We start from the raw sequence: 19,593 nt of genomic DNA, 5'->3' as shown, positions 1-19,593 counted from the left end.
CTTCGCCCACCCACGACGGGGCCGTGTATGCTTCGGGTCGATGGGCACATTTATTACACCTGGGAAAATGACGTGAACATCACTCGAAGTTCGTGAGTTGCGGCGTGCGGGCAGCTAAAAAAAAAAAAAGTAGAAAGAACCAAATATATATAGATAACTGATAGATATGCAACAGGTTGCAACAAGTGCTCAAGTGCGGAAATGCTTCTAATAGTGAATGAAATTATAAAAATATAAAAATTTAATATTCCATAACATTTTATATAAATTTGTGATAAAAAGCAAAATATAAAGCATATTTGGCATATTAGTAAAGTGTCTGTGTGTGTTTGTGTGTGTGGATAAACAAACGGTTTGCTTGAATAGTGGTTGGTGTTGTTGTTATTGTTAGTGTGATTGGTCTTATCAGAGAGCCACAGCAAATGCCGATAAGAAAACGTTGCGCAGTCTATGAACGTCCCAGGCAGTGCGCTCGGTTTTCTAAGTTTCAATTATGAGAGTCAATGCGAGAGAGTGTATAACAACTGTTTCGCTGTTTGCACTGCTTCTTCTTCTTGCTTCTTGCTATTCAACTGGCAATCAATCAAAATGTATGAGTATGCATTCCAATTATGTCAATGCGAATTCCAATTAAGAGACCAATAAATCTTTTGTGATTTTGCCGGCGTCTCACATTTTCGCTTTCTACAGTTTTGCTTTTCATGTTGATTCGTTATGGAGAGTTGGAGAAATTCTTATGCATATGCATATATGCATGCGGGCTAACAACAATTATGGCCAACTGTCAGCTGCTCAACGGCTGTGCCCTATTGGGCTAATTGGCATGAGTCAAGTTCAGTGTTTTAACTCCCAGTTGCCTTGCGTTAATGCAAATGTAATACGCTTTTTGTGTTTTCAATGGGGAAGGGGAAAACAAGTCAACGTATTCCATGGAATTCTCTACTACTCTCAATACATAATAAAATAGACAAAAAAATAAAAATAAATAAATAAAGAAAAGAGAAGAGAAGCCAATTGCCTTTGCTTACTTTGTAAGGTGGCTGCATAAGGTAAAATAGCAAAAAAAAAAAAAAAAAACCTATAATGAAAAGCAAGAGTATGCCAGACCGGTGTGGTCGACTGACAAATACCCTGAGTCACATGATGAGTGGCTGTTTATGTTGAAATATAAATTATTTCCGATTCAGATAACTTGAGGAAAGATTTGAGAGGCGATTGCATGAATCAATATATAAATTCATTCAGTGCGCAAAATAAAATCGAATTCAGAGAAATTGATAGAGCTTAAAGAGAGAAGACTAGAGGGTTCGAGGAATACCTATGTAAATATATCATTTCCATTACCTTACAGAAAGTTGTTAGGCGATATGGATAGACCCAGCTAGACGATTCTCCACTCTGATCAACAATATATATTGCATACAACTTAGTGACAGCCACGCCTTCTTACATGCGCCTAAACGAAAATATTATACCCCGTTTCTGTATTTTCAATAGGCGCAGGGTATACAAATATTACCAAAGTAAACATAAGCTATACACACATATATGTTTATAAACTAAGCTTCCTGTATATATTATATATACATACATATTTACGTTTGTTTTTTAACACTCATACGGTATATAGTTTCTTTATCAGGCATTTACAGACGTGTGCGTACATATTTATGGTGCCATGTTGTGCTAACTGTCTGACTTTTAGGTTTTATGATATAAACAAAATAGTTTCTCATTTAGGCAAATTTCAGATAAAAGTAAAAAAAAAACGAGCTTTGGCTAGCTTAGCTTCAAGTTTCGTTTTATGGAAGTCATTTTTCTTTATCAATTATCAAATTCATAAGTTTATTTTCTCAGGGTCACGAAATGGGAATGTTGTGTTAAATTTTGTTTACCAAGGTTAGGCATTAGATTATGTAAAGTTGTAAAAGTATTGGGGCTAGAGATTTTTTATATGTTTCTTTATTTAACATTGTTGACGTTGAATTTACATCTAGTATTAGTTTTATAGAACTCTGCTTGAAATAAGCAATTTATTCTTGCTTTTAGATCTATGCTTAGAATTACTAAAAGAAAGTCGCATTCGATATTTCAATTGATTTTTTAAAGAGCCAACTCAAGGTTTTATTATTTGATTTTTATTTGAATTTATCAGAAGACTTTCATTAGACAACCACAATTGACTCGAAAGTGCACCCAATGGCAAGTCGTGAAAGTTTTCGCCGCAATTGTTAGACAGTTTCAATTGGAATTAGAACTTTTCATTTGCATTATAATTGTCGCTATCTCCGATCGGAAATGTTTTAGAATTGAGCACAGAAGAAGCATATGAAATATCTGTTTATCAATTGTGTTAACTTTCTCATATCATCGCTGACGATGACATATGACAATCTAGAACCTGGTGTTCCACTAACTTGTTGCTGTTGCTGTTGCTCTGGTGATTTCCTCTCTCTTTCTCTGTTTGTGAACAATCTATTGTACATTTTCTTGATAACTCGCAGCGCTCGTGGTGGAAAGAGGCGACACAAGTTGTCTAATTACCATGAACTGGTCACAAATATAAAAACGACAACGACAACAACAACAACATCAACAAGCAACAACATTTATCATCACATGAGAAGCGCAGAAACATTTTCAATTCGTAATTCAAGTGAAATCTGTGTGAGAATATTGTCTAAAAATGTCCAATTTGGTTAAGAAAATACGCAGTATTTTATACACACAGCCGCAAAGCGACTCGAAAAGCATTTCCAATGAGAGTTTTAGCTCAGGTCAAGAATCGAATTCGCGCAAATGCAATACACTGCCGCGTAACTACAGTCTGTCGCATAAGTCGACGGTCAAACGGCGTGCGAGTGTCTCGAGATTATGGAATCGCATCGTCTCGAATTTCGAGTCATCCGACGGCGGACTGTTTTACACAGATACGGTAAATGGTGCCGGTGTACGTAGGAAGTCAATAACAAATACATATATCCATGAATCTATGCTTAAAACTAATTTTATTTTGTTTCCGATTTTGTTTTTACAGGGCGAATATATAAAGCATCCAGTTCTATATGAGCTCAGTCATAAATATGGCTTCACAGAGAATCTGCCCGAGAGCTGTATGTCCATACGGCTCGAGGAGATCAAAGAGGCCATACGCCGTGAGATTCGCAAGGAGCTGAAGATCAAAGAGGGCGCCGAAAAGTTACGCGAGGTGGCCAAGGATCGTCGCTCGCTCAGCGATGTTGCCGTTCTGGTCAAGAAGAGCAAAAGTAAATTGGCCGAACTGAAATCGGAATTGCAGGAGCTCGAAAGTCAAATACTGCTTACATCGGCCAACACGGCGGTCAATAGCAATGGTCAAGGTAAGCGAGAAGCCAACAAACAACAAATAAAGATTACTAAACTCTAGATTATATAACCTACGCAAAACTTAACTTTCCCAACAGTTAAAGCTTCTTTTTCATTTTACCGCTACGCCTGTAAAAAGAAAATCGTTAAATGTTACTTCAAGTATCGTTTTACGAGCACTTGTCACGCAAACCCGGCAACTGTCTCGTTATTCATCTATCTCTCTCTCTATATACATATAATTTTATTATTTTTATCTATGTCGCGCTTTGCGTGTTCTCTTACATTATGGCCAGGCGTGAAATACTTGTGAGCGAGTTTATCGTTTACGCTCGGTATCTATAACAAAACACTCAGTTAGTGTCAGGTTTTTTTGATTGTTTAATATAGTTTGTTTGGGTTTACCCTCTAGCTAGATGTAATTTATGGCAAGAGTGTATTAGAGAGGGGGATAAAGAGGTCTTAGAGTTTGACAGGGATGCAACAGAAATATTTGGTTTAGAGATTCTGGTGTATCTAGAGCTCTAGAAATGTTTTACTAATTATTGATAGGTTTTATAGTTTTTAATTCAATTTCAATATTTTAGCATGTTCTAAAGCTTTCCATATATAAAAACTCTTTAAAAAGTTTTAAAAATTCTCTAACACAATTTTACATTTATTGTTAGGATATTTACGAGTCGAGCATGTCCCGCCAAATAGACTGTTTGCTTGTTTAGCTTTTCTTTTTATATTCTCTCTGTTATTCTTTGCTGCTGTTGTTGTTGTTTTTCAACTATTGATACAAGTGGCATGAAATACATTATATTTTAGCTGAATGTGACTGCTCAACATTTTGGGGCTTTAGTTCTATCTGCTTCCGTGTTTGGCTTTGGCCACCAGCTGCTGCATCTGCAGCATCAGCGAGCACGAGTTGATTTCATCATTATAGTCATCATGATGATCAACATCATTATTATGTTTAATATTATCATCATCATGATCGTGAAGATCTGTAGCATCTGCTGAAAGCTTCATGACTTTCCATCTGCTCAATTGATTGACATGTTTGGCAGCAGCTGCCAGCGAAGTGCAACAAACATTTGATAGCTGTTTCTTGCTTTTCGGTTGTGATATAGCCTAAATTAACATACGGTTTTGCTGGAATTCTGTAGATAGAATTTGCTGGGAATTATATAGCTTTGGCTAGCGATGAAGTCTTGTTGAGAGAGTTCTTAGGCCCAGTAAAGCTGAACATGTGTGAAAAGAACTCTTAGGTTCTTAAATTCTAGATAACATTTTAAATTTATATTTAAACATTGGAGAAAATATTAAAATGTGTAAGATAAACAACATACAAAATTTATTTTCATATTTTAACAGAAACAAAAATCTGTTAAATCTAAAATAAGAACAAATTTTGTTTAGTTTTAAACAAGAAAAATCTTTAATACAAATATTGAAAATTGTTAATTTATTCACATATAAAGATGAAGTATTGTAGGTCTGTCTACTGTTTATCCAAACATCTATCTATATGTCTGCATACCTCTATCTCTCTCTCCCTCTCCCTCTCCTCTCTCCATCTTTCTCCTTCTCTCTCTTTCTCCCCCTCTCTATATATATTTATACAGAAGTTGCAAAGCTTTCTTTATACTTTTATTATGACCATTAAAATTCTATTTTAATCAGCTTAGCCATAATAAAATTTTGTTTCATTAAATAGACAGCAGTAAATTATTGGCCAAACGTGCCACATTCAAAGTTCTTCGACATAAATCTATTCCAAGCTTATGCTATATGCCATGTTCTATTTATATGTATTCCTTTCTCTTTCTCCTGTTCTAAATTCCACATATTTAATCAGGTGTTATAGGTGACTTTGTCATTTGCAAACACCTTTCACCTGGCCTTTCAGTCTGCTGCCCTTCTACAGCTTAATGCAAGCGTAATTATATCATCGGACGCACGTGGGTGTCGCTGCAGCGTGTTAATCACTGTGAATGACCCCTGACCTCTGACAGCATGTGGCTAAATGTTGCCAGCAGGTTAAACGATCTGACCTGACAGACCCCCTTTTCTCTCCCTCCCCCCTCAAAGCAACCAGCTGTGTGCTAACTGATGTCAAGGGCACCTATTGAAAGCTAAGTGAAGCGATTGTAGTTAATATGTGACAAGGAATTGATTGGGAGACTACTAGATACCCTGTAAAGGGAAGGGATAATGAATATAAATATGAAAGTAGTAGGAGTTAATGTGTTAGAGTGAATAAAATTTAAGTAGATTACCTGAGGTATTCGTAATATATCTAGGAAATGAATTTTATGGCTAAAGATATATATTTTTTTTAAAGAATTTCCGCTCTTTGATTTTGCTTGATCAAGTAGATTTTCAATCAATTCCTTAACTAAAATATTAGTCTGCATACAGGGTATTTACATATTCAACCATTGAGTATAACACGCTAATCAAATAAAAAGTTATTTTTGTTTGATTTCAATGTCAATGTAAATTATTCTATGTCATTCACAGGGTTGATATTTGATGATTACACATACTCTGTATGCTCTCTACTCTATATTGATTTAACCAAGAGATAATATCAGCCCTTATAAGCTTTGACTAATCAGAAATAAGTGACAAAATATTATACAAAATTTCTCTGCACTGTTGCAAATTATATGAAGAACCCATCTACCCCATTCCATGCCACTCTAGGGTATTCACTATTGTGTTTTTATACTCTACTGCACATTCGAGCAAAAAGAATCTATAAAATGCATTAAATATGAATTTCCCATCTTGTTTACAGAATCGATTGCCTTCAGCCTTGATGGCAACGGCCCTGCCCAGCTGGCGGGCGCTGTCGGCGGCTTGGGCATGAACAATGCGATGGCTGGCGGCGGTGCACCGGCTACGGCCAATGACAAGGTGCTCGCCTCGCTGGAGAAACAGCTGCAGATCGAGATGAAGGTGAAAACGGGCGCCGAGAATATGATCCAATCGCTGGGCATTGGCTGCGACAAGAAACTGCTCGCCGAGGCACACCAAATGCTGGCGGACTCCAAGGCCAAGATTGAGTTCTTGCGCTTGCGCATCATCAAAGTCAAACAGAATCGCGAGCAGGCCGATCGCCTGAAGGCCGCGCGCCAGCTGACCGACGAGCATGGCGCTCTGATAGCGGGCATGGGCTCTGGCAGCGGCATTGGCTGCATGCAGCCCCAGAGCCTGGAGACGACGCTGGAGGAGCGCATCGAGGAGTTGCGTCATCGGCTGCGCATCGAGGCGGCTGTTGTGGATGGAGCCAAGAATGTCATACGCACGCTGCAGACGAATCGTGCGCCAGACAAGAAGGCGCTGCAGGAGGTGAGTGGGCGGCTTTTAATTTATTTTATTATTCGTACTTTATGCTTTACCTACTTAGTGTTAATTAGATTAGCCTAAATTCTTAGAGCTGGCCGTTGGCCAGGTAAGCGAAATGCAAACGCGCGCGTAAACGGGCGGGCCAAATCGTATGGCCTGCCCCTTGTTTGTAACAAAGTGTGAGAGTGAGACAAAGAGATAGAGATAGAGAGAGAGAAATCTTAACAGTATTTGTGGCGTGTGCCACACGGCGTATGATTCATGTGCACATGCGTTGCGTATACGCGCTGTGTGCCTGAAGACAATGCTGCGCAGCAACCAAGTAAAACGAAATATGAAAAAAAAAAAAAACAAAAAGAAAAAAACGGGGCTAATTACGCGGCTGTTGAAAATATTTCAATTTTTTCCCTGCTCTCTCGTTGTTTTTCATTTTATGTATATTTTTAATGCTAACTGTCGCCTCATTAATTTACTGGCAAGCTGGCTTGCAAAATATGCCCGAAAATATGCACAGCATTTCAAAATGACAATTGGCCAGGGACACCAGAAGGCCCTATAGGCCGAAGTGCTGTAACGTGGGGTATATGGGTTTGTAGAGGCAGTTTGACGAAAGAAGAGAATATGGGAACATGATGGGAATAAGATTTGGCTGGAATGAATGGAATATGAAAATAATGTTGCTTAGCAAAAATGCTGTTCTAATTTATAATTTGTTCCATTTTACATGGATTCATAATGCTGTGCAAGCAAATTGAAGGATGGGGTTAATTTATTTCTTGGTTATTGATATGTTCTTTTCATATACTTTATCATTTTGATATAGAGTCTAATCTCGAGTATTGCATTTCCATAAATCTTAGATATTATATAAATCAGAGTTAAATATGAGTAAAATCTTGATATGCGAATTATTTTGATATGAGTATAATCTCGATATGTATATAATTTATTCCTTAATCTTATATAATATTCGTTGCTTAAAATCTCTTGACGAGAAGAAAATCATTCAGCTATCGATCATTGCAGTCATTAACTGACTAAAGCAATTTATCATCTGACTCAAGTCAATTATTTAAAAGAGAAGAGCTTCTGTTTGTCAGCTCTTCTTAAATACTCTACCAAAGCGTATTCAAGCTTCGTCACTGATCGCTTAATTTCTCTTGTCATCCCACTAATTTCACAATATTTCCGACTTCCTGTTGCTTGGACAAATGAATGCCTGCTCCATGCTGTTGATTTATATGTTTAGCTGCTGCTGCGGTTGTATCTCTCACTCTCTCCATCTCCCTCTCTCCCTCTCCCTCTCCTTCTCTATATATATACGCATTTATATGCTTTTCAATGACTCCAATGGACGGGGGCGCAGCATCCCCTACCCCCAACCACAAGAAGAATAGATCGTGCCTGGATCTGACGTGTGGTTGGTTCGCTTTTCTATTTGCAGTTCATATTTATTTGTTTTAAAATGAAGGAACGAACGAGCGCGGGTGGATGCTTGGCATAGATTTTTCAAAATTCCAGCTGCAGTTTTAGTTTTTGTTTCTCTCGACATAAACAGTTGCTAGCAAGGGCTATAGCTGGGCTAGCAGGAGGGTTGCTTAGACTCTAGCGACAAGTGGGGCGACAGATGTTGCTGCGATAAACAAAAAGCCGAGGAGCCAAATGCCCTTTGCACGCTGTTGTGTTTGCTAAACATTAATAGAACTATGCTAAACGCATACATAGAAGCACATATATAGAGTTTCTAAGATATATATACACATATCGGTGTGTGTGTGTGTGTGTGAAAAGAGCGCAGCCAAAAATTCTGTTTGTGTGCGCGCTGCACGTTTTCAACCAGCGGAAAAATTGTTTCTCTAGCGAATTTTCACGCATTTCAGTTTGAGTTCAGTTGCCGCTTAGGCTACGTGCGCGTTTTCTTTCCTTTTCTTTTTCGTTTTGCCGCGCGTGTCCGTTTGCTTTATATTTCCTATTTTATTTTATTTTTTTTTTTTAAGTATATCCATAATTTTTAATTACATTGGACAGCTGCTGCGGGTTTTAATTAAAGTCTGCTGCATATGCAATTAAAAAAAAAAAAAATAAATGTCGCATAAACTATAAAGCGAGATAGGGATAGAGAGTGAGACAAACATCAATTGAATTCCAGGCATTAAAAAAAAACACATTACGCATACGCAGCGTATTACGAGTTTATAAATATAAAATAAAATAAATAAATAAATTGCGTAATTTTTAGCTTCTTCGTTTTGTTAACTTTTCGTGCTGCAATTTTATTTTGGTGCGTGGCTTTTCTCAATTTGGCTTTTGGGGTCATCTTGCGATTTTTAGTATTTTACAACAACAATAAACGAGAATTTATAAATAAATGCACATAAAATTAGAAACACACAATTTTACATGCCAAGTGAACAAACAACAAAACACATACACATACACATATATATGCATATATATAAACTATATAAAACGAAAGTGTTTTTGTGCGTGGCTATAAATAAATATAAAACAAGAAAAATAGAAAAGATTATTAAGATTATAATCAAACGTTAACAATATAAATCGGACCCATAACGAGGGTGGTTTCAAAAGAATTAATTCGAAATTATTGAAGTTAAGCTATAACAAAACGATAGTAAACGATTTTATAAATATTAAATATTTAAAAAAAAAAGTCATAATATAAATCACGCAAAGATTTCACTTAATTAATTGGCTAATTAATTCAGCGAAAAAAATATATAATTCGGTTTAATCAATTCTTTTATGTTTCATCAAAGAATCATGAATAATTTCTGCCCGCTGAATTTATGAATATTTCAATTCCTTTTCAATTTTTTCTTGCCGCTAATGTCTTTTGATCGCCAAACAAATATATAAATTTTTATGTATATATGCATATGTAGAACATGATGATTCAGATAGCAATATGTACGTCATGTGCAGCCAATTATTAGAAGCCATAAATTTCATGCTACAAATGGTCTATGTTATTTATTTTAGAACCTTATGCATTATGCATATTTCGTGTTGCGTCTAGATTTTAATTAGAACTTATAAATTTTGTGATCAAAATATGATTTAAATTTGTTCAAAGGAAATCTTAAAAACAGACAACAATATTCCTTAATTCTTGGAATAATCGAATTGAAATTAATTAGTAAAAAAAAATCAATAAATAAATAAATCAAAATAAATAATAATAATAATAAATAAATAAATAATAAATAAAATAAATAAAACAAAAAATAAATAAACAAAAATAAAAATATAAATATTAAAAATATAAAAATTAAAAATATGAAAATTAAAAATATAAAAAAAATCTAAATAAAAAAATAAGTAAACAAAATTAGTATAAAATTATTATTATTTTTTTAATAATTGAAATTTAAACGAAAAAATAAATGAAAGATATATAATAAAATACATAAATAAATATATGAATATATTGGCTTTGATTTACTTTAAGAGCTGTCAAACTCAACTCTCATAGTCTTATGCCTAATCAATTTTAAAACCCACCCTCTCAACATTTTGTGTGTGTGCGTGAGTGCGTGTAGGTGTTTGTTTGCCAAACTATCAAGAGCAACGTTTTTGTGTTATATTTTTAGCTGAATTTAAAAGAAAAAAAGAAAAAATTATGAAAACTATATGCCGCGTATCTGTGCAGATCGTGTGTTGTATATAGAAATTGTGAAGAAGCATAAAGTGAAACATGTGTGCCTAAAAGCTGGCGCAGCATCATGAGCACCAGCAGCAACGTTCGTGGGGCAGATGGCGGCGAACAGGCTACGCCTAAGCCGCCGCTGCCTCCGTTGCCTCATGAGCTGACCGCCGAGTGGACGGTGCGTGCCCAATTGACATTCGCGCGTGCAGGTGAGCCAGTGCAGCGGGAGTTCAATGCACAGGAGCCACTGCAGCCGATGCGTGTGGTGTACAAGTGGAGCACGCCGCACACTGAAGCCGAGCACGAAGCGGAGCCAGAGCCGGAGAAGGTGAGCAGCCTGATGGAAATTAATTTATCGAAACACGACTAGAGCTAATTATTGAATGAATCCGCCAGGCAACGACTGCCACCAGCTTTCGCAGCACCAACTCCTCGGCCACGACATATGCTGACTCGGCCTTTGGCAGTCCGCAGGCCTCGCGACACCAGCAGTCGGAGGCGACGCCGGGCGGTGTTACGGCTCAGCTGTGCGGCACACGTTGCCGCAGCACCTGCAACATTGTTGTCTCTGCCGTGGCCGATTTTCTGCCACAGAACGAGCAGCAGCAGCAGCTGGACCCGGCTGCAAATGAGCCCTTCGTCTATCACAGCAAGGTGCGTGCACAGCAGCTGCGCGATGCCTACTCACAGACCAGCGACACGGAGGAGCGTCCGAGGCGTCGGCCTGCCTACGAGCAGCGACGTGCGACAGCCGAGGGACTGGTCGATTTTGCCAGCAGGCGGCAGGCGGAGGAGGCGAACACATATGTGGTAAGCAGCAGAGATAGAGAGATAGATAGAGAGAGTGAGAGAGAGGGAATCATCGTATTCTATTAATTAATCTCATATTGCAGCCAACCTACTCACCCACGCTGACGCCCACGCCCATAACGCCTTCGTCCACGTTCAAGTCGGCATCGATGTCGCGCATACCGCCACTGGCCACTGGAGCTGCGACACAGACATCGCCCCGTCTGCCTAATCTGGGCGAGAAGAAGCCGCGCACTGTGCACATTGATGTCTATTGCACCGGCTCCGAGGAGGATGAGGAGCATGCGGATGCCGAAGCCTCCAGCTCCGATTCGGATAACAGCAATGACCAGAAGCTCTACGAGCTGGACTCCAATTCAACGCCCCAGACTGTGCTGGACAATGAGCAGATGCTGCTGCGACATCAGCGCATCTCAGGCGCTGCACTGCCGCGTCGCCTGGCCCAGAGATCGCCACAGCCCTCGGCCAAGCAGCAAAAGCAACAAAAGCAACAGCAACAACAGCAACAGCAGCAGAAGCTCAACCTGGGTCATGCTATTACCAAGTGCAGCACCGTCGAGGAGGTCAGCGAGTCCAAGCAGCTGCTCTTCCGCAAGCACATTGGGGATCAGCGCGCCGCCAAGTTGGCCACACTGCGTCAGAAATATATGCGCCAGCCGAGCGACGAGACGCAAAGCAGCGGCGCCTATCCGAACTCCTCGCGTTCGACAATGCCGCGCGATGCCACCTGCAGCAGTGTGTCCAGCGCCCTGGCTGGCGACTATGTGGACACCTCGTGGAAGGATACCGATGAGGTGGATGCGCCAGCATTTGCAGTGCTCTCCAAGTCGGATAGCTTCGACTATGAGAACTCGCTGGATCGTGTGCGCATTCGTCAAATGGAGCGTCTGTGGGCGAGGCAACACTCCACGCCGGAGCAACACACCATGCAACAGCAGCAGCAGCAACCACCACAGCAGCAACAGCCGCCTCTTCTATCCACTTCACCCCATCCGCCGCTGACGACCATAAGAGAGGTGCACTCGCAGTGTGGCTCATTTCAGCGCAGCGATACGCTGCCCTCCGAGTCGGATGCGTTCTCGGAGCACAATGTGGGCTACAATACCTATCCAGGCAGGCAGCTGCAACATCAGCAGCAACAGCAGCAGCAACAATTGTCGAATGTGCCACGCAATCGTCCTGGTTTTCTGCAGTTCTTTGGTCCGCCCGCCAGCCCAGAGCCGACGGCACAGCCGGCGCCGGCTACAGCGCCCGTTGTTGCAACTGGAGCTGCACCTGGCATTGATCCCTTCAAGCGTCTGCATCCCGGCTATCGCTGGAAGAGCGAAGCGCGCGACAATCTCTGCGTGCAGGCAGCGCCCGGCTCACCGTCGTCCGAGCGTAGCTCCCCTCAGCTCTTGTCCACGGCCAGCACCGTGCTGCGCTGCGGCAGCGAGGCACCGCCCAGCACCACCTCGGCCACGACCTTTGGCACTGTGGCCGCATCGCCACTGCCTGCACGTCGTTTCGAGATCTCACGCGATAGTCCGAGTCTGGCCAGCGATGTGTCCACCAGTGTCTCCGGCTATACACACGAGCATTTGGAGAAGGCGCTGCGTTTTGGCAATGTGGTTGTCATGCGCAAACCGGGCCACCACATCGGACCCACCAAGAATCCCAATTGCCACTGCGAGAGCTGTCAGCGCTGGATGGCCGAGCGGTTCCAGATGCGCGGACGCGCCTTCTCCTTGGGCGAGCGACCAATTCTGAGACGACCGCAGCCCTAGAATAGCATTTAAGGGAATGTTGAATATGGAAAGGCCAAGGCAAAGAGTTGAAGGGGCGTGTGTGAGAGAGAGAGAGAGAGAGAGAGAGAGAGAGAGAGAGAGAGAGAGAGAGAGATTAGTATAGATATAGAAAGACAGTTGTGAATGTCCGTCTGTAAGAGCTGAAGATGATATGATGCATATCGATGTGCTTATACAAATAGTAGTAGAATTTTGTGAAAACATTATTTTATTATATTTTGTATTAATTTTTAAAATGAACAGAATTTAAGATTAAGAATTGATATGGTAGAGGATCATAAAGAGAGTCATTGCAAAAATATATAAGTGCAGTTCCATAAAGAGACTTATGGACAAATTTAATGCACTTTCCATGAGCTTTGGTAATCTTAACTAATAATACTAAATAATAGATCACTTTCCATATATCCAAGTTTCTCTTCTCTTGCCTCGGTCTTTTATAACTTCGGCTCCGTTCGAATTTACGCATTTCGTATTTATTCTATGTTTATTTGATTTTTCTGATTTTAGCTTGCATTTAACACTCTGCATAAGTTGCCACGCCCATTAATCCGAATCCGAATCCCAGCCTCAAATAGAGACTTAAGCCAAATACATATATATATTGTTTCCAATGTTCCTCAAACGCTGAATCACTTTTTAATATGTATATGTGTGTAATCAAAGTAATCAATAAATATATCAATTATTTAAAATAGAATAAAAAACAACAAAACTAAAAAAATGGACATTTATTTTAATAAAATAAATTTCAAATAAATTTCATAATGCTTTAATTGTGTTTTTGGTTCTTCTTCTAGGCACACGGCCGTCTGTCGGAATCGTCGCGTAAACTTGATCTCTTGCGCTACTCCTTGGATCTGCGTCGCCAGGAGTTGCCTCCTGACTCGCCCACCGCCCAGCTGCTCAAGCAGGAGCTGCAAATCGTGCAGCAATCGACGTCGCCGGCGCCCGTGCATTATACATCGCTGCAGTCGGGTCCGGGCGGGCTGCTTGGGGGGAAATCGTATCAGTCTGTGTCGTCGCTGGGCCGGTGTGCGAGCGTCACGGGCAAGCTGGAGGTGCGTCTGATGGGCTGTCAGGATCTGCTGGAGGATGTGCCCGGTCGTTCGCGGCGTGACAAAGACAACAGCTCTAGTCCGGGCGATTTGCGCAGCTTTGTTAAGGGCGTCACGTCGCGCAGCAGCTCCAAGAGCTATTCGGTCAAGGATGAGACATCGTTTGAGATCATGGCTGTCATCAAGCTGGACAACATTACGGTGGGCCAGACCTCGTGGAAGCCATGCTCGCAGCAGGCCTGGGACCAGCGTTTCTCCATCGATCTAGATCGCTCCCGGGAGCTAGAGATTGGCGTCTATTGGCGTGACTGGCGTTCGCTGTGCGCCGTCAAGGTGCTGCGCCTCGAGGAGTTCATTGACGATGTGCGCCATGGCATGGCACTGCAGCTGGAGCCGCAGGGCCTGCTCTTCGCCGAGGTCAAGTTTCTGAATCCGATGATCTCGCAGAAGCCGAAACTGCGACGCCAGCGCATGATCTTCAATCGGCAGCAGGCGAAGAACATCTCGCGTGCCAAGCAAATGAACATCAATGTCGCCACCTGGGGACGCTTGCTCAAGCGCAATGCGCCCAATCATGTGCATTTGGGTGCGGGCAGCAATGCGGCTGCCTCCACAACTTCGATGGCTGTGGGACGCGGCTCCTCGCCGCTGCCCAGCGCCGCCTCGCGGGGCTCCGAGTCGCCCATATCGCGCACACCCTCCTCCGATGCGCTGGCCGTCGAACCGGAACCCTACTCGCCGGGCGAACAGGCACAGAACATGGAATACGATCCGGATGCGGGCATGCACGAGCATGTGGAGACGCCCGGTGAATATCCGGATCCTGCAGCCAGTGGGTTGAGTGGACTGCGTCCGCTCTCCATGCACATGCAGGGCATCAGTGTGCTGCCACCAGAGACGCCGCCGCCGGCGTCGCAGCAGCCAGTTGCCAGCAGCGCAGCTCAAGCCGGCGGCAGACCCAATTCGCTCAGCCTACAGATGCCTGGCAAAACGCCGCCGGGACGCACAGCCGCGCCCACTACGGCACCACCGCCGCCGCCTGTGCTGAAGTCGGTGACACCTGTGCTCGACCAGGAGGTAAGCGAAACAACTACTCTAATGCTTGGCAACTGTATAGCAAAAAGAATTACTACTTCCCCTATACACATATATAATATTGCTCTATATAAATACATATATAACTATACATATGTATATATGCATATATGTAGTTATATCTTTGTAGCTGATTTGATCGTTGTGCCTCTGCCAGAGCTGTTCATTCTGTAAATTTACCCACATAGCCCATACATCTATATAGTCTATGTCTGGTTCGCTTTGGTGTTGGTTCATTTGGATATTGTTCTCTCTTTTGTAACTGTACATATAGTTATACATATATATCATCGGATTAGCAACCAAATACTCCATACAGAACAACTCGACGTTGAGCCATTTATATAATATTTACTAGATGATGCATTTACCTGATCCATTTCACGATCATTACGAAGTCATTTAAATTAATCGAAGAGTATTGTTCTATTAGTAACTAGTTCTTCGGAACTGTAAGCACTTAGCTAGTTCCTAAATGAGATGTAGTTAAATTGTGTTGTCTTAGCTTTGTAGAACAATTTGCTGCAAAATTATACAAATTGAACTAGTTCCAAAATTCATATTTCCATTCAGATTATGATGTATCAGAATGCAAATAGCTTATTACACAAATTAGTAGGCTACAGCCATCCTTTCGTAGATGTATTGCTAGTCACTGCAGAGTTTAGTTAGTAAGAATTTTCAGTAATTTGTTATTGACTCTTTTGAACTAGTTCTTTACATTGAGGTCTCATCTAAGCTGCCCTAGTTCATTCTGCCTTTCCAATCGTGATCTTCTTACATACTGCATACCGCTTACGCTTAGCTAAATCCTGCTATCTCCCATCGCTTGTGTCTCGCTGTCTCTTTGTCCTTCTATTTCATTTTCTCTACATATATATCTATCTCTGTCGTTCTGTCGCTCTCTGTCTCTATCTGTCTCGCCTTCTCTCTGAATCTCTTCTCATTTCTCACTGTCTCTCTCTGAATATATTTTCAACGAATCGCTCTCCTCTCTGTGTATATTCGTCTATCATCTCTTCGTCTTTCTCTTCCCTCTCGACTTTACGCTCTCTCTCTCTCTCTCTTTCTCTCTGTCTCTGTATGTCTTTCTATCTTCTCTCTCTCTCCTCTCTTCTTTCCCTCGTTTCTCGCTATATATTTTTCTCTCTTTATTTTCTTCATTTATCCTCTTCTCTCTTCATCGTTTTATCATTTCGTCCACATATGTGTTTCGCGAATGTCTTTTTTTCCTATGTTCTATATCTCTCATCTTTCTCTGTGTACCTTAACTTCAATAGCCACATGTTTTATCCATATTCCCCATTTCTGCTCTCTTCCACACACACACAAACACCCACACACACACATGCATATTCTTTCGCTGTTTCTCCTGCCTGCTGTTATCGCTTATCGCTTTGCCTGCTCTCGTCCGCGCGTGTGTGTGTGTATGTCCTGTCATGATGCCGTTAATCGCCGACAGTTGCAGGATGCATTGCATGAATTTGACTTCCTTTCCGAAATGGAATCATATCCAAATACGCTGCGCCGCCCGCTGCCCAAGGAGCAGCGACACCTCGAACCGGATCCGTTCGAGCTGGAGCAGGAGCAGCACCTGAAACGCATGGCCACGCTCCGTATCATGCAGATAGAGACCGTAATGCCCCTGCAAGAGTCGCCGCCAGCAACACCCGATACACAAATTAACAACCGCAACAGCATCAACAACATTTGCCTTGAAGCCCCAGCTCCAGCTCCAGCTCCAGCTCCAGCTCCAGCTCAAGCTTCATCTCCATCTCCATCTGCAGCTGAGCAGAGGCTAAGCGCAAGCGTTGAGCTCACCTCCTTAACAATACGCAACCCGTTTCAGTTCCAGCAGCCGATCGAGAAGCCAGCAGACAGACAGTCGCCAGCTGCGCCATCGGCGGTGGAGCAGCAATTGCATCGTCCCGTCCTGACGCTGCCGCCGGTGGTGCTCGTTGGCGGCGGGGCCAATGATGAGGAGCATCCAATGCTGGTCACTTGCTCCTCGTCATCGCCGCTGGTTGAGTATCCCGAGGATGATGATGAGTATTTGTACGGCGGCGGGCTGCAGCCCGGCTCCAGATGCAGTTCCAGTGCCGGTGATCGTTTCTGTGTGGAGGTTAGGAGGTTTTTCTTTCTATCATTTGGATACCCTGTTTACAATTTACTATTCGGCTTTTGGTTTGGATTTCCTTAATTAATTTAAATTTTGTCCTAATCGAGTTTCAAATATTACTACTAATGGCAGCTGCAACGTGTTTCACATGATTTATGTTATTCTGGTGTTTCGTTACTGTTAATGTGTTTCTATGTTAGCTGACAGCTGCTTTACAAAAGCTTCAAAATGTTTCTGTTCCGCCATCACTTTCACGATTCGCCTTTATGCTAACTCTTAACTGCACTTAAAAGCACTCACTCACTTAACATTGAGCACTTATGCTATGCACTTAACAGGCACGCAACAAACACAGCTAATGGAATGTATATTAACAGCACTTGCTCATGTAGTTGCTCTGAAAGTTTGCAGACAGTATATCTGTTAATTAACATTTCTGTAGTTAATTTCACTTTAACAGCACTTGCAATGTAGTTTAGCTAACAGCAACTGTAATGAGCGCAATATATCTGTAGTAGTTTAAATTATATTTATATTTATTTAAGTTTTTTTTTTTTTATAAGTAAACTAATCAAATGAAAGCTCTGAATATTGTTTAAAAGTGTTAGGGTACACCTATGATATATTAAGTCTAATTTTGACAGCTGAAGAGTTTTTGTCTTTTACGAAACTCTCACACTTCAGCTACTTTGACTAATATTGAAAATGTTAGATAAAAACTTATAATATTTATGAGTCTTATACAAACATCGTTTACATATTCACGCAAAAGTCTTCTACTTAATGCAATGTTAACAAGAAAACTGTCATTATTCACTTATAATTGAATGAGTCTTATGTTAGATGTTTTCTGGCAGCGAAAGGAAATGTTTGATGAAAGCTTTGAAATTTGTGTTAGAAGTAAATGGGAATATTTTATATACGAATGTCAGATACCCTGTAATGTTTGTAGATGAGCGTAAATTTGAAATTATGCATATAAATGCATATTAATTAAGATATTTAAAAAAAATATACATACATACACATATATTATATAATTATAAATATTTAATGCAATTTCATGAGCTAGAAATCGTAAATTCTAATTTGATAACCCTTATGACAAGCAATTATTTTGTCTAGAATTTCTTGCATGTGTTTAGCAGATACCCTGTAAACACATTAACGAAAAAAAATACATCATTTATTATAGATGAGTGTTTTGATTCAGACTACGACTTGCTAGACATATTGTCTCACTTATTAGATATACTTTGCAGATTTAGCTATTTTATATTTATATAAATACATATATATTTGTGTGACAATATGCAAATAACGTGTGCAAAATGAAACAGCTTAAAAATAGCAAAAAGTTTCTATTGAAAAGGCGGAAAATTGAAACATTAAAACGCGAAACGTTTCACGTGCCAGAAAATTTCTTTTTAACTTAAGTGCCTGGCGGTCACCCTGTATATGTTTTGGTTTCTGTCTTAAGTGTTGTCCACATACATGGAAATACACCCTTACATACACACACACACACATACACTCACTCAATTGCAGCTAAGCGTATTTGTACGTTTGTCTTTGCCTTTTTGTCTATTATTTTTAAAAGCAATTCACGTTGCAAACTCGTATATATAGCCATTTATATATATATATATACATACATATACAATATATACATATATCTGTGCTATATGGTCACATTTCGCAACCCATGGCAAATAGACATCCAAAAAACATAGAAAATGAATTGCTTTGGCCTCTCTGGTCTTGACTTTGGCACTCAGTTTTGTTTCTTGGCCAAGCGAATTAGTTGTTGTCCGTCATGTTGCAAGCGCCAGCAGCAGCAGCAGCAGCAGCAGCAGCGCAATGATTGTGCCCACATTTCAGGCATTGGCGCAGATGGTGCGGCAGCTGTGCGCGCTGCAACATCAGCAAAAGCAGCAGCAGCAACAACAACAACAACATTCACATCAATTTCATCAATTTGCCTTGACCAGGCCGTTGCAACAGCTGCTGCTAACAGCAACAGCAACAGCAGCAACCTCTGCACCTGTATGTGTTTCGTGTAGTTCATGTTTGCTCTGTCCCCAGAAGAAAACAAAAACCATTTAATAAACTCTTGCAGGCCAAGATCAATGTTGTACATATAACCTTCGAACCCATTGAGACAGCAGCAACACCCAGCAGCAACAGCAACAGTAACAGCAACAACAACAGCAGCAGCAGCCTTATAGAGGAGGCAGCCATCGAGAGTGTTTTAATAACTAATGTAGAGTCTGTTCAAGAGCTCGATGAGGTAAAGCTTGAACGCGCATAAGTACACACACATATATATATAAATATATTATAATATATATATATAACCTCTATATA

At 41.0% G+C, this 19,593-nt stretch overlaps 2 protein-coding genes across 19 annotated transcripts in view; both read left to right on the top strand.

Annotated features, from left to right (window-relative positions):
• Nucleotides 1-19,593, top strand: part of Pkn (serine/threonine-protein kinase N) — a 40,737-nt gene that overhangs the window by 19,264 nt on the left and 1,880 nt on the right. For 3 of the 13 annotated variants that reach the window (XM_089470202.1, XM_089470201.1, XM_018010833.2), the window contains exons 3-7: nucleotides 3,038-3,359; nucleotides 6,137-6,690; nucleotides 13,755-15,089; nucleotides 16,570-17,229; nucleotides 19,346-19,516. In XM_089470202.1, the coding sequence (XP_089326328.1) occupies nucleotides 3,038-3,359; nucleotides 6,137-6,690; nucleotides 13,755-15,089; nucleotides 16,570-17,229; nucleotides 19,346-19,516 (3,042 nt within the window). Of the gene's footprint in view, nucleotides 1-2,145; nucleotides 2,951-3,037; nucleotides 3,360-6,136; nucleotides 6,691-13,754; nucleotides 15,090-16,569; nucleotides 17,230-18,356; nucleotides 19,273-19,345; nucleotides 19,517-19,593 lie in introns of those variants that run through there. The other 10 variants (XM_018010830.2, XM_018010828.2, XM_018010835.2 and 7 more) reach the window with 10 other exon arrangements.
• Nucleotides 6,697-13,748, top strand: LOC108615958 (uncharacterized). Of its 6 annotated transcripts, none has more exons than XM_089470212.1 (4): nucleotides 6,697-8,636; nucleotides 10,302-10,685; nucleotides 10,754-11,167; nucleotides 11,251-13,748. In XM_089470212.1, exons 2-4 carry the CDS (start codon nucleotides 10,434-10,436, stop codon nucleotides 12,931-12,933), a joined length of 2,349 nt encoding a protein of 782 aa, XP_089326338.1. In that variant the 5' UTR covers nucleotides 6,697-8,636; nucleotides 10,302-10,433; the 3' UTR covers nucleotides 12,934-13,748. The 6 variants fall into 6 exon arrangements, with proteins under 6 accessions (XP_089326338.1, XP_089326339.1, XP_089326337.1 ...); XM_089470213.1 differs by having other exon boundaries at nucleotides 6,697-8,683; XM_089470211.1 differs by having other exon boundaries at nucleotides 6,697-8,736.

This window comes from Drosophila arizonae, chromosome 5, assembly GCF_054131065.1.
Source record: "Drosophila arizonae isolate 15081-1271.41 chromosome 5, UAZ_ARI_1.0, whole genome shotgun sequence".
In the NCBI taxonomy this organism is placed as follows: domain Eukaryota; kingdom Metazoa; phylum Arthropoda; class Insecta; order Diptera; family Drosophilidae; genus Drosophila; species Drosophila arizonae.
This window is presented reverse-complemented; position numbering and strand designations above follow the sequence as displayed.

Coding starts and splice junctions, on each gene's coding strand:
- LOC108615958 (XM_089470212.1), top strand. CDS start 10,434: ATGAGCACCAGCAGCAACGTTCGTGGGGCAGATGGCGGCGAACAGGCT. Junction 10,686..10,753: donor CGGAGCCAGAGCCGGAGAAG/GTGAGCAGCCTG, acceptor TGAATCCGCCAG/GCAACGACTGCCACCAGCTT. Junction 11,168..11,250: donor AGGAGGCGAACACATATGTG/GTAAGCAGCAGA, acceptor CTCATATTGCAG/CCAACCTACTCACCCACGCT.